Source organism: Strix aluco, chromosome 14, assembly GCF_031877795.1.
Source record: "Strix aluco isolate bStrAlu1 chromosome 14, bStrAlu1.hap1, whole genome shotgun sequence".
NCBI lineage: Eukaryota > Metazoa > Chordata > Aves > Strigiformes > Strigidae > Strix > Strix aluco.
Window position 1 is genome coordinate 7426939 of NC_133944.1, and position 14880 is coordinate 7441818.

The 14880-nt window shown below is 42.8% G+C and overlaps 1 protein-coding gene across 1 annotated transcript in view; it reads right to left on the reverse strand.

Moving 5' to 3' along the window:
- Window positions 1-11094, reverse strand: part of VAT1L (vesicle amine transport 1 like) — a 64204-nt gene extending 53110 nt beyond the window's left edge. Inside the window, exons 1-3 of the mRNA XM_074839618.1 lie at window positions 10794-11094; window positions 4297-4426; window positions 95-310 (exon numbers count right to left, since the gene is read on the reverse strand). Coding sequence (XP_074695719.1) covers window positions 95-310; window positions 4297-4426; window positions 10794-11023 — 576 coding nt within the window. The 5' untranslated portion in view covers window positions 11024-11094. The remainder of the gene's footprint in view (window positions 1-94; window positions 311-4296; window positions 4427-10793) is intronic.
- Between the last annotated feature and the right edge of the window lie 3786 nt (window positions 11095-14880).

The following is a 14880-nucleotide window of genomic DNA, read 5'->3' on the forward strand; positions in this document are numbered from 1 at the left end:
TCACACTGCAGGGTCTGGCTCATTTCACAAACTGAGATGCATCAGACTGCTTCAGTTACTTGGTGACAGGAAAGTAAGAAAAGTTCCAACTTACCACCCCACCTCCTGCCGAGTGAACCAATACAGACATGCCTTCTCTCAGGTTAGCAACTTCAAAGAGCATCATGTAGGCAGTTACAAAGTTCATGGGAAATGCAGCAGCTTCAGAAAAACTCATGTCATCCGGGATCTTGTAGACAAATTCTACTGGGGTACATACCACTTCAGCCCATGCACTGTAGTTTACGAAAGCCATGACTCTGTCTCCAATCTACAAACAAGGAAGAAAACATCGTTGAGGATATGGCTGCAATTGAGACTGCAGAGAGCAACTTGTAAGACCTGCAACTCTCCTGTTCAAGCTGTGGGTCACTGACTGAAGATAATGGTACTTCACATGTTTGGCAAAATAGCAGTTAAGCTGCTCAGCTTTGGGCTTTTACCATTTTTAGATTTATTTAAAAAGTTGAATTTAACAAAAATATCCAAAGAAAGTTAAAGCCACCTGCTAGTTTTTGCTACACTGCTTCTCTGATGGAGCAGTCCTCCATTGTTACTATTACAGATCATCTTTTGCTAGCAGAGCTCCTAAATAACAAATAGGGCTGTAAACAATGAAAAAAGCGTTCTTACTAATAACCAGGAAATTTGCTTACAGAAAAAAAGGGAAAAAATATTATAATGATATTGATGTGATGCATGAAATAAACAAAATTACACCCAAGATAGTTTCCACTTTGCTTTCTCAGTCTTCACAGTAACGTAGAGCTCAATCCACAGAGAGCAAAAGTAGAAGGGGAGGCCTTGTATTCTGGCAGACAGAGCGCGTGAAAGGGTTCAGAAACCACGCATTTAGAAGATAATGCCATCTGTATCCACTCTGTTTTTATTATCTTAATAACTGATTCTACTGATACATTTCCATGACTGTCATTTCTACAGCCATGTGTCAGAGCAGGATTTGATCCTGCAACTTCAAATAAGCCACCTTAAACATCAAGAATACACCTCTGGATTCTGAAGCACTACTAAGCCTACAAACCGAATTTGGCAGGATTTAAAAGAGCAATGAAACATTCTCTTTGAATGACAACATTTCTCTACTCAATTTATTTGGAAAATATATAGTGGTGAAAGGGTATTTCACTACGGAGAAATAAAGATTTATGTTAATATTACATACAGTTGGTTCCTCCTAGGAACCTTCCAGAGGTCCAGGCACATCAAATTCATACGTTTGCATCGTGGCCTTCATTGCAGCTTCAGGTTTTTAAACTTGAGATAGTGAGTCCCCACAGATAGACAAGAATAATAACAAGGCAAGTGGAGCTCTGAGGCTCCTGCAGGGCTACAACCAGACTTGGAAAGCAACACTCACGTAAAAGTAGAAATAGGTCTGCTGGGGCTACTAGGGACAGCCACAGTGAACAAACGTTTGGCTAGTGTATATTAAAACTTTCACAGGCACAACTCTTACAACCTCTCAATAACGGCTTGCCACCAGCAGCCCCTGTGCATCTTTTACCTTGTCTTAGGCCTCTTTGCCTTTCTATAATACACCAACAAAACCAGCATCCTTAACTATGAAAGGAGCTCTTCAGTGGAGGCACAGGATAAGTAATAAGGCAGGAATAACATCAAACTTCAGGACTTTGTTTTAACTAACAGTCACTGTCCCTCAAATACCTTTGCTTATCTGCCTGATACTCATTATCTTACATTCTACTAATACTTACTAATGCTTTAGAAATACTACAGGTTGTTGTTGGACTATTTCAACTATATTCCACAGCAACGGAGTAAAGCACAACACTTTTACCTTCAGGCAAACATTTATAGCACAAGCACATTTTGGTCTCCCAAGTACTTGTCATCACTTTGGCTTTGGGATATTGCGGGTTTGCTAAACGCTAAGGTGCTGCTGACAGTTCTGAAGGGTTTATCTCTTTTAAAATGAGGATGCTGAAACAGAACTGTCATTCCAGTTTCAACAAAATGCCTCCTCCTTTTGAAAAACACATTCAAATTAACAATGCCTCACTGGTAACCACTCTGTGGTTCCCTTCTGCTGTTAGAGAAGTGTCTCAAATCTAAAGCCTGCTAGGATTAATTAGTGAAGATATTAATACGTCCTATATCCTTACAAACAGGCATAAATGATTACCAAAAACAATGCAGAGAAGTCCCTCTTGGTGATTCCCAATGGATTTCTTACTAATAATAAATATCGTATTTTACTACTATATAGAGCCTAGTCATCAGGTCAGATTAGGCTCCTGAGAATCATCCCCACAACTAGCAAGAGATCAGGCCTGATACATTTGGGCTCAGTAGAAACCAGATTTTTCTTTCAGTGGGAGAAGGAATAGGATTACATCATTATTTCATTAAAAAAAGGCTTTCAGTGTAAAATATATTCTTACACATAGCTGTCAAAAGGGTCTGCCATTCAATGCTGTCATTTGTCACACAATAATGCAATCACAGCAAACAAAGACAATAAATGGCTGGCAAGATCTCAGGTATAGCATCTCAGGTAGTACAAGCTAAGGGCCAGTAAGACACATTTTCCCAGAGCAGGAAATGCCCATGACTTTAACGTGACTTGAGGAAGAGCTCTACAAAGGGAAAAAAGGTCAGAAGATGTAGGGTGCAATCTTTGCCATTCCTGCCATCGCTATGGCTGGTGGTAACAGCATATGTCAAGGAGACAACAAGCATCTGGCGTGCTCCTATTCTGTGCAAGAAACCCATAAAGAACCTGGCAGAACATTCCTGCATCTCCCTCATGGCACTCTCTCCTGTTGATGGGTTCATACCTGTGCACAGCAGTTATTGAGTGTCAACCCTTATAGATCACTCAAACACTACTGTGGCTATGCAGATTATAGGTAAAAAATAAAATACCACGGCTTGTTTCAATTTCAGGGAGTACAGCAGAGCACAAACACGTTCTATAGTCAGAACAAAGATGTAACTTTAACAGAGTATACCAGTATATTCAGTCAGGTGCAATGTTATTCAAACAAGCACCATATGCTCATGATACCCTTCAAAAATAGCAAGAATTTTTAAACTGTGAATGCTGATCTAGAGCAGAGACTTTCTATACTCCTTTCATAGGATATTCTTCAATATGGAGCATAATTGTAAAACACAGATACTAGAGCAGAACAACTGAAGCAGTAGAGTTTTTCAAACCGCAGTTACTGTTCAGTTACTGTTTGTCACAAAAAACATTGGAAGATTATGACTCGTTTCAAGGCAGAGATGAGGCAGGAGGAGGAAGGTAGAGAAATGTCCTAAGAAGAGCACATCACTGAGACCCTACTAGAAACTAAATTGGCCATTATCTTCACTCAACTGAGAAATTTTCGCTCTTCTAGAAGAACTGTAAAGTGTTACTTTCACATAAAAATATTTTAGGTAATTGCCTTCTTAAGATCAAGATACAATAAGAATTCAGAAAATGCAATTACTTGATGACATGACTGACTCAGCAAATAACTAAGACAGGATTGACGTGCATTAACTCAGTTTTTATCTCAAAATTTTTCTATCTACTTCAGAAATAAAGTGCAAGATTGAAGGGAATATAGATGTTTAACATCAATAATGGATTAGGAAGCAAGACAGAATGCTGTTTATATGTAATAAGAGATACCAAAGCGTACATAATGCCAACCAGTTATGAAAGCTTTATTATATACATTAACTATTTGTCATTTATCACTATTCTGTTAGTTGAAACAGATTCTTTTTCTGAGTGATCAGAATAAGTCACGTACCCAGAACCAGGACCCCAGTTTTAGCACACAGTTGGAAGCAGCAATGATTACTGTAGATGGGGGTCTTGTTAACTCAAGATCAGAATTTAGAACTAGAATCAGCAGTGCAAGGGCTTTGTGAAACAGAGGAACAATGATAGCAAACATGACCAAGAAAAGAAACTCAACTCAATTTCTCTTACTTTCTTAAAGCACATCAGACATGCTTTACAGTTCTCATTTAGCCATGAGGATATGCACATGGCACAAGTGACTTTTCAGGAAGGATCTGAAGATAACAGTGGTGGCTTTAGAAACTAATTCAAGAGGTCATTCTCATGCTTGGGAAGCAGCAAGAAAAAATTGCCCTTTCAAATCTCAACAGGGTGGTGAAGGTTGCTGTTTCTGGCAGACCAGACGGGATTAGGAACAACATACTCAGCGACCTGGTGATTATTTAGTCTTGCTCTGTAAATAAAAAAAACGTTACCTCAAATCCTTTCACGTTATCTCCAAGAGCTTCTACAATTCCAGAGCATTCAAACCCAGGAACAAGTGGTGTCTTCGGAGGGTTGTCGATATTCCCCTGTCGCACCATCAAATCAATAAAGTTCAAACCACTGTAAAACACAGGAAAAAAGTAAAATCAAAACTATTACCGTAGATCAAAGCAGAAGAAGAAAACTTGACCTGAGTGATGGGAAAGCCAGAAAACTTGAGGGCAGCATTAAAAAGCTGGGCTCTACAGCATAAGAAGGACCCAGCAGACATTCACATTCTGTGTGAGTGGAACAGAGAAGACTCTACACTGTGCTGTACAGCCTCGGGCAGAAGCGTACACATGCAAGGCAACCACATCAGTCAGCAGCCCCAAAGCTTACAAGACTGTTTAGGAGTCACACGCAGAAATTTCCAAAGGGCATCTAAAAACTCAATGCAGTGAAACTTTATGATTTCTATGAATGCATTATAGCTGGCAAGTAAACCCAGTTCCATTTAAGAAGAAAACCCCAAAAACTCACACGTTATAGATGTTTTGGGTCAAGAGCAACCTGATGTAACTGTCCTAACCTCTGATGTGACTCCAGGAATGAATATTAAGTTCATCCCAGGCAGGAGTCCAAACTATGACATGAACTTATTAAGTATCAGTTAGGCTGTTGTTTTAAAATTGTCCCTCTTGGATCACTTCTGTACAGTTTTGCAAAGGTTATTTAGGCCTCTGGAGCCCTCGGGGGTGCCGCTCAGAAAAAATACAGGTCTTCCCCTGTAGTCTCAGTGTTACAAAAATCTTGAAGCATCTTTGCTTTGTCTTTCATATGCTATCCGATTTTATTAAGGAAAATTCTGTGGTTTTCTAGGCAGCCACAAGAGGAGCAAACAGAACAGGTACTGTGTATCTGCCATGTGCATATACTGGTTACTGGCACAAATGCCATACATAGTTAAACTTCTAAAACTCTTAACTAGCTAAAATATGCTTCAGCATTAATCCATTGTTCCAAAACACAGCCCTGTATTTACTGTTAGCCAAAACTGCTGCATACTAACTCCCCCGACTCTATGAAGCTATGCATACAGTCAGTCCTACTCATGCATATGATACCAGCAACTGCTTGGATACATAAAGTTACTGGTATGCCCAAGTATTTATAAGACATAGCTTTAGTCAGATACTAATCAAGACACAAACAGATTGAACAGACCCAACAAACAAAAAGACAGAGTAGACACACAGTATAAGCATGAAGACAGCATTCACAGGATGTAGGTCACCGGGGGTGGGGGGGGGCGGGGGGAGGAATGGGGCATTCCATCAAATGTAAATATTTGTAACTGGGGTGGAGGGTTTAAGAGCAATCTGAATCCATAACTTTTAGCTTACGACTTCGACACTCTAGCTTAAACTCAGGAGAAAAATTAAAAACAAACAAACAAAAAAAAACAAACCAGAAAAAATCCCAAGGTGTTCATACACAAATCTCCTAACATTAACCATATGGAAGGTTAGGAGGGGTTTGGCAGAATTAAGTTAGGAGCTTTGAAATTATTTTGGAAAGGCCACTTCTTATCCAGTGGCTAAGACCACCTCTTACATTGCCACTGTAATGTTGATAATGAAAGAAATTCCAAATAACAAAATGCCTGCAAGATAGTCATCATTTTGGGAAAAAAAAAAAAAAAATTAAAAACCACCAGAAAACGAAAAACCCCACAACATACATGGTGGCAACCACTGTCTGTGTACGTTAATGTCAGTGATGATCATTGGAATACATCCTTCCACACCATAAGCATTTTACAGAGTTAACTTTCTCTACACTCCTGCAAGAAAGGGCAGCTGGAGGCAGAACTGCGATGCAGAAACCTGTGTAGGAACATGCACCATGATGTCATAGCAAGTAGGCAACAAGCCAAGAGATGGATATGGCAAAGACTATAGCTATTTGATAGTGACATATGATTACAAATACATTATTTCTAGAAACATTCATTCTTATGAAATAAACTTCTCAGACAATTTTTGAAAGGGCATATATTCAGTTTTGCATCTAACGACATAATACTAGCAATTCAGTTCTGTTCTAGTTCCATTTCTCTTTAGTCTGTCTATCCTCAATAAAAGGCAGCAATATTAAATCAAATAGAGTTCATCTCTATTACAATAAACATCCAAGACTTGATACTAGAACAGGTGTAATAACAAGAGAAAAACCACTACACAAAGTATGTAATACCCAAATCACATGTTTTCATTATTTAAATTACTAGCTGGAACAGAGAGTGTTGATCAACATTTCTAATCATTTCTAGTCACTTTCCTGAGAGTTTATTCTTCATTCATTTCATCTTTAATCTCCTATATGTGTACATGTTGCCATATCACTGTTACTCTCATACATTCATTTCCATTCTTCTCCACTTTGAAATAAGGACCGAAATAAGTTATTTTACCTGACAAATTTGAACAAGCCTTATCAACACCAATAGACCTGAAGGCACAATTATGTTGTATAGTAAAATCAGCAATTTTTTCTTCTTTTTCCTTTGAATAATCTGGAGGGCCCAAAGATGAATGGCTAGTTTAGTAACTACCTCCAAGACACCCAGCCTTATCAAGTCCTTCATTGAGATTCAACCTACAGCAGACACAGGAAAAAAGGAAGTTTGGCTGCACAGAACATCACAAGAAAATATTTCTCATGAAGATTGATTCTTTTAGAGAATAAGCACAATTTATTTCAATAAATGCTGGTACAAACCAGCATAGTCTGCTCTGATGTGTAGCCAGAGAAAGCAACTCCTGAACTTTAAGGTCATATGCAGAGGGAGAAGTGTAAATGCAAAGTGATCCAGTGACAAAAAGCGCACAGTTTCTTGCAGTCATGTGTTTTTAATCCTAAATCAAGAGCTGAATGCAAATGAAGATAGGGAACAATTTGAATTACCAAGATCAATACACTGACACAGGAGTTCTGCAAGAACCTTTCTGTGAAAGAGCAGAGGTATTGGTGTGAACTGCCCAGACTGAATTACCTGTGCATCTCTAGGGGCAGCATTTATCAAATATGGAAGTACCTCTGAATCTGACTAAGTCTGCAATGCTCTGCCTTAACACCAATGTTGAGGATCTTGAATATTATTTTCTACGCTTGTGGTTTAGCTTTGCTGCAATTTCATTTTCTTTTTTTAAAGCGTGGAAAGTCCTGCTGATAGAAAGCTGTATTCTAGAGTCCTTTCACCACCAGACCAGCAATGGTCAACTTGGTTCTCCTTGCTTTGTCCTATGCACTGGAGGATGCCCAGTACCTTCCACTGCAAAATAACAAATCATGCAGGCCATCCTTCACACTTTGGGTTGGAAAGGTGCTGCTTTTGATCTGTCTTTCTTATTTCACTGTAAGACTCCACTGAAATTAATTACTGAAGTTAAAGAAATACAACAGAGCAAATAAGACAACCACTGAGTTTTACATTCTTAAATTCTCCTTCTTACCCCTAGCCAACAAATTGCCTGACAATCTTTAAAAGGTTTAAAATGATCAGATCTCATGCTTTTTATCCAGAAACACCCACAGTACATGAACAAGACTGCCTTTAAGAAGAAAATTGATACACTGTCTGCTACTCTGCTATACTTAGGATTTCTTTTATCTGCTACCCATTTTTTAAAGTGCTGTTATCTCACAGTCACAGAGTCGGGAGGGTCACTTCTGCATCATTCCTCATGACGCACATGTGTAGCGGCACAAGGAAAAAATAATTCTAATAGAGAAAAGAAAAATAAAGGGAGGTAATTACAGGACACTATTCCTTATTCACATGCCCTATCTGAAATACTACTTCAGTTTGTTCTAGCTACTTGTCTAATCTTTTAAGCAGTACGTATACTAATGTTCTGCAGACTGCAAATTACAATACAAATATAGCAATTTCAACTGCTCCCGATTATCAATCAAAAATTATATCGGGAAATATGCAGAAGCTGTGACTCAGCTTGGACATCGATGGCTGTTCCATTTCTTAGTCACTGAATGAGGCTAACACATGACTCATCTCAGCTGACACATTTTCAATTGGATCATTGATATTCCAGACCTTCAAAAGAATTATTCATCCGGCTTAGTGCTAATAGCAACATATCCTCCGTTTATAGTACCATACTACAAAATGTATACGTATGGTTTAACTCAAGTATACATATGATTCAACTGGTTTCATCCCCCAGCGAATGCAGAGACCACATAGAACTTGCACTTTTTACTGGTAAATACTATTTATCATGCATACACACGTTCTTCTTAAAGATTATTTTTCTCCACAAGCTGATGGAGAAAAATAATCATGGTCTATAACGATGGCCAACTGCAAAACTGATTCAACTAAAAACATTATTTATTATCAGTATGTCTTACTAGAGCAGCCACCTTTGGCATGCCCAGCACGGCATGCATTAACATGTGCGTACCACACAGGGCAAAGCCAGCAGACATTTTTCTCACTCGGTCTCCCAGACTAGACTGCAAGTCCATCATCATCGTGATCAATCTTCTCACAGACTTAGAAAAAGTCTTACAGACTCGGGTCAAGAGGATTGGCAAACTGATTTTGCCTTGTTTGGAAGCACACTTCGGTGACCTGATCGCATTTCAGCCCTGTGGCCATTTCCAGCCAGGAATGACAAGCAGACGCTGTACAACCTACACTCTCCTCTGGCATGAAGGGAAGCTTCCAAAACACACATGGTATTGTGCAACCTGGCACTACCCATGAAGCAGTTGAGCAGGTCTACTGCTGTCAAGCAGCAAGTGTACAACTCACACAGCTCACTAGTGGTAATGCAGCCCTGGAAAGCAACTGTAGCAGAGCTGAATATTTCTATTTTACAGCCAAGTGTTCTTTTGCAGGTAACTTGCTATTTGTGATGCACACACATCTCCTGCTTTGATGAAACTGGAAGTCATACAGGTACTGGAGAGTGCTGTAAACCCCACATCCATGTGCTTAGAACATTTTAAGTTTTGCAGGTTAACTTTTGCTAACTCAATGGCTGAAAAAAATCACTCAGAATACAACACAGCCTATTCTCAAATAGAATTACAGCCCTGCGCGACAGCAAAATGAGCTACCCAGCAGCTACTATTTCTGGTATTATTTCTTATGTTCACCTAGCATGGCATTTCTTCCATTTCCCACTGTGACTAGTAGAGGGGAAAAAAAACAAAACAAAAACAAATGAGAATGCAAAAAATCTCAGCCCTTCATTTATTAGTCCTCATTCAGATCAATGGATATCACTGTTTTTCATGACCAACACCTTGGGGGGACAATACATAGGTCACAAACCTTATGACCCCCATTAAATACAGGATGGAAAGCCCAGTGTCTGAACAGGCCAAGACATTTGGCTGCACTAACTACCAGGATATTCCCAGATCTGAGGCACATCCACTGGATACAGTGTTCAAAACAAGCTCACTGCCTCGTAACAGCACAATTTTTAATGCGAGTTACTTCTAAGATAAACAACTCAGCCTTCACCTTGGAATTTATCTTCTGGAAGCACCATGTTTTCACATAGCAGAAGAGGACAACAAAAGATAAATCCCTGCCTAGGCAAAATTAATTTGGTCTTTGGTACACATCAAGTTGTGTAATAAGATCCTAATGTTGCTTCTGTCACTTAGAAAAATAATCCTGTTTTCATGAAGGAACATGTGTACTGAGAACCAGCTATCTAGGAAGAACAGTCTCTCCAACTGTCTGGGAAAAAAAAATGAGCCTTCTAGGAAAGCTCGTTTCAGGATGCTCCCAGATTGCTAGCCACTTGTCAGCTGGGCACAGGAATTAAACACTGGTAAGTTACCCTCAGCTCCAGCTACGCTGTCACCCCAGCTCCGAAGAAAAATTACGATGACTGAAGTAAGTGATTCCCAGGAGAAAAATAACCGCTAGTATCAGAAGGGAAAGGGACAGGTGCTGAGCAACACACACAAGCTGGCATCCACATTTCTCAGAAAGAAAACAACAAAACCCTGAACACTCTTGGCCAGTTTTGTCCCCCCACACTTCTCCCTGCTGGTACCGTGAAAATCAATGACATTTTCTGTCCCTTCGCAGCCGGCAGCACACCAACCCCGCCGCCACTCCGTGCCCGCCGGTACCGAGCGACGCGGGGCTGCGCCCCGGCCCCGGGGCGGGTTTCCCAGGCGCTGCCGCGGGGCGCAGCCGGCGGCACCGGGGCAGGGAGCGGCTGCTGGGAGCGGGGCTCCCGCCGAGGGGAACCCGCGAGTGAGGGAAGTTACTGCAACAGCCGCCCGCCCCGCGCTCACCCCGCACCCCTCCGCGGCCGGGCAAAGCCAGGCGCGACGCGGGGGTTCGTGGCGAGGGACCCCCCCGCCCGCCCCACGGGGACCCGCACCCCACCCGCCCGCCGCCCCTCAGTCGCCGGCGGAGGGAAGGAGAGGGCGAGAGGCGATACTGGACCAGGCTTTGACGCGGATCTTCAGCTCCCCCTCCTGCGGCTCCGGCATGGCTTTCTTGGACACGCGGAGCTTGTTGAGCCCCCCGAAGGCGGACAGCACCACGGCTCTCATCTCCTTCGCGTCCCCAGCCCGCAGGCTGCCGGCGGCGCTGCCCTCGGCGGCTTCCTTGCCGCCCTCCTTCTCGATCATCTGCTCCGTCTCCTCCGCTCGCTGCGCTCCCTCCTTGGCCATGGCGGGGCTGAGGCGGCGGCGCGGCTCCCGCCGGCGGCTCCTGTGCGAGGCGCGGTGCCGCCGTGTGGAATGGCCGCGGGCGCGGCGCGGAGCGGCACGGCACGGCGGTCCGCCCGCCCGCCGCAATGCACCGACTAGCTGCGCAGCGCCATCCGCCGCCCCGCCGCGGCGGGAGGCGGCCCCGCGGCGCCCCTCGCGGGTCCCCGCTCCCGGCCCGGCCGATGAGGGGGCGAGGCCGCTGCCGCCGTCGTGAGGGGAGCGCCCGGGGCCGCCGCCGTGCCGAAAATCGCACCTGGCGGCCGGGCAGGACGGGCGTTCCCCTGAGGCGGCCCCGCGATCGCTCTCGGGTGAGGGGCTGCCGCCCCGCCATGGACAGCCTCGCCTCGCCTCACGGGCCGGGCCCGCCAACGGGAGCGAAGCGCCTGAAGCCGCAGGTGGGAGCCCGCGCCACCGCCCTACCTCTCACCCTCCTCCCCAGCGAGCAGGGGCCGGTGCTGGAGGCGCTTCCACACCCCGGCGAGGCAAAGATGAAAAATCCCCTCCCGATACCTTGATCTTAGGCCTGGGCACAGCTCGAGGCCCCCGAGGAGCTCGGTGGGCAAGCTGGGGCCCGGTGGAAGGTGGTCTAATCGGAGCGGCCTCCCTCTGTGCCCCACACCTCACCGCATCAGGGCTTAAATCTCCACCTAAGGTGCCCAGGCCTTGATCACCACTGGGCAACCAGGCGGGCTAAGTCGCTCCTTACCCATTCCTTGTTCTGACGCTGTTCTCGGGGCCAACTAAGCAAACGCTCTCACCATCAGGAAAATCACAGGCGGGCAGTTGCCTCACAACTGACACATGCGCTTGCAACTAAGAGACCCAAGCTTGAAACTCCACTATAATGAACATTTAAGCCTTTAGGCAACAGGTCTCTTCCTGGTGATCGTTGCTGGTGTTTGCTGGTTTCTGCAGGGAGCTTAAGCCTTTAATGCGAGTGCAGGGTGTGCTGTAAGGCATCTACCAGCTGGAGCTGCCTGGGACTGGCCTGGCCTGGGGGCCCTAACGAGGCTCAGGCATCAGCCACTTAGCTCCCTGTTAATGAGGGGGGTGACAGCTGAGTGTGGATTTTGGGGGATGTCTAGTTGTGGTTCCATGGGTGTCTAAATTTTGTCTGTTGAGTTCAGTATTAGGTGCCTGGATCAGTTTGTTGGTGGCCCCTTGGTCTGAATAAATCCACTTCTTACATGCCTAAAATTATGCATATATTTATGGAATTTAGAAATTCATTGCAGCGTGCTAAGTGTACGGGGAGTGTTTCTGCAGACCTCTTTGTGGACACAGTTCCTCCATCACCCCCCCCTGCAGCAACTGAGTTGTTAAGAAGTTTCAGGACCTTTCTGACTTGTGGTAGGGTTTATCATCTCTTTGGGTTGTGGATTTGTTGCAGTCTGAGTTCATCAATATTTCTTAATTTCACAGTATGCATTTCTTTAATTTTGGGTTATGTCTTCAGTGTATTGTATTTAGAGGAAGCCAAAAAACTTGGAAATGTCTTAGCTATAATGAGTAATGGGGTAAAACATTTTCATTCACATTAACAAACAAAATGAGCTAGTGGAGGAATGGATAGAGTTTTCATGTTTCTTCTTAGCGTGTAATGCTTCTGGATTTTTTCTGTCTGTAAAAAGTTTGCAGACAAAGTATTTTTTAAAGCCCATTTCTGAGAATTTGTCATCTAAGCCTGTCATAAATGAAGCAGTAAACAAATACATGTTAGGATCAAAGGAGAAGGAGTACTAGCCACAGGGAAGCTTCATTAGCTTCATTATCTCAAGAAGTTCAAACAGGTTTTATCAAAAGTGAAGTCTGATGCCTCAGACACCTCTTACGTTGTCCTTAAGATATGCTTTGGACAAAGATTCAACACCAGCTCATTAACACCATCGAGAATTTTCTGTGTGATGTATTAAGGTGATGCCATCCACTTCATTCTATTAGCTTGTGGAGGGATCTAACTGTTTTAAAGGTCAGGAAGCTTTTTTCCTCCCTTGCTCCCCTGGTAACAGCATGAATATTCCCTCCCTGTTCCCTGTACTGGGCTAATTCAGTGCTGTAAGAGGGAATGCAAGGTTCTGTCACTTTAGATCTGGCCATTTGAATGCATGACCAGGCGGGCAGCAGCTGAATAAAGAATAACATGCATTTGACTCCAAATGATTCACTCAGCTGGCATCTTATTACAGTTCTAACTCAAACGAATGGTAATGTGCAGAATGACTGGGGAGAGTAAAGCCGATAGCATATGTCAACCGAGTGACATCCAGAATAATGAAGAGGTCGTGGGGCAGCTCACTCACATCACCCCAGCGGTCTGAAACATCTGAAGAAGTGAACCTGGGCCTTTAGACTGTATTTGTTTTGCACTGGTTTGTCTGCTCCTGTAGTCCTGGTTTATGCTGATGATGTGGGAGTTTTCCGATCGACCCTACCCATAATGATTTAAAGCTCTCTCTATTTCTCCTTGGTCCTGAACTAAAAGTAGTTTATCCTAAGTGATTTAACCATGTGCTGTTTGCAAGTCAAAATGATTGAAGGATGACCGTTTTGTAGAAACATAATGTCTTGCTTATGGTAGAACCAGTACTTGCACATGTCAGTTGTGGCAACTGAGGTAACACGTAGCAGATATTTTTGCATAATCCCAATTCTGTTATTTTGATTTAATTCATAACCACTTCTTTAAGAGTATTAGATGATGAAGTACAGAAGCTTACACTAAGATGTAAAAGCAGAATTTATTCTGACAGTTGACTGTAAATTTAACCTCTCTAGAAATAGGCTGTACGATGACCATTCATATCACTTAAAACTTCAATAAAAACATTCTAATGGTGGCTTTCCATCGACTTCAGTGGCCGGTGGATTAGACCTGTAAAAGTGAAAACACAGGACTCGATTTTATGGGTGTAGTCAAGCAGTGACAATATTAATGAACATGCTGTGAGAACCTGAACAAAAGGGAATGAAGAGTTCTTTGATCACCATCTTTATCTGCTGGTCAAGCTGGTGATACCTATTCTTTGCAATAGTGATTTTTAAAAATGCTATGTAGGAAAGTAGGGAAACGGAAGAGTGTACTTGTGGATAAATGCTGGCAGTTACAGTCAACATCTCTTCCTGATTCAGATCCTGTATTTTCAGTACATAATCATTTGTTCAGCAAAAGAACCCATGTATGACTATATCAGGGACAAAACAGTCGTCTTCACAGATACTGTTTTGAGGGTTCGTGCCTGAATTTCATGGAGGGGTGCAGCCATTCAGGATAAATCTAATTGCAGTATTACCATACTTTTGGAGTAAGATAGCTGAAGACATCAAAGTTGTTATTGGAAACACAGACCACGTGAAAGGTCAACCAAAACCTAAAGTAGATGAATTAAATGCAAGGTTTGATTCTGCGTGGAGATGAAAAAAAACCAAACCAAACAACCCTTGGACCTTTGTGGAAAAGAACTATCCTATATTAGGTACTTATGTACTTTGTATGAGGGGTTTTTTGGAAGAAGAACAATGAGGTTTGTGTTCAAGAATGACTTGATGTCATTGTATCAGTTTCCTTTTGTAGCAGGAACAACATTTAAGACCCTGGCTAATCACTTTGCTCAAAGGAAGTAACACATAAATGGCAAAACCAAACCCTCAGTCAGAATGGATAATATTGCAGTTTTTATCTCAGTAATTTTCTCTGTCACATTTCGTCTTAGAGAATAATGTATTAAAAATATTTTTAAGCTAAATGATGTATTTTTCTAATAGTTATAAATGACATTAGTAAAATCATACTGATATGTTCTGGCTGCTTTAATGTATAA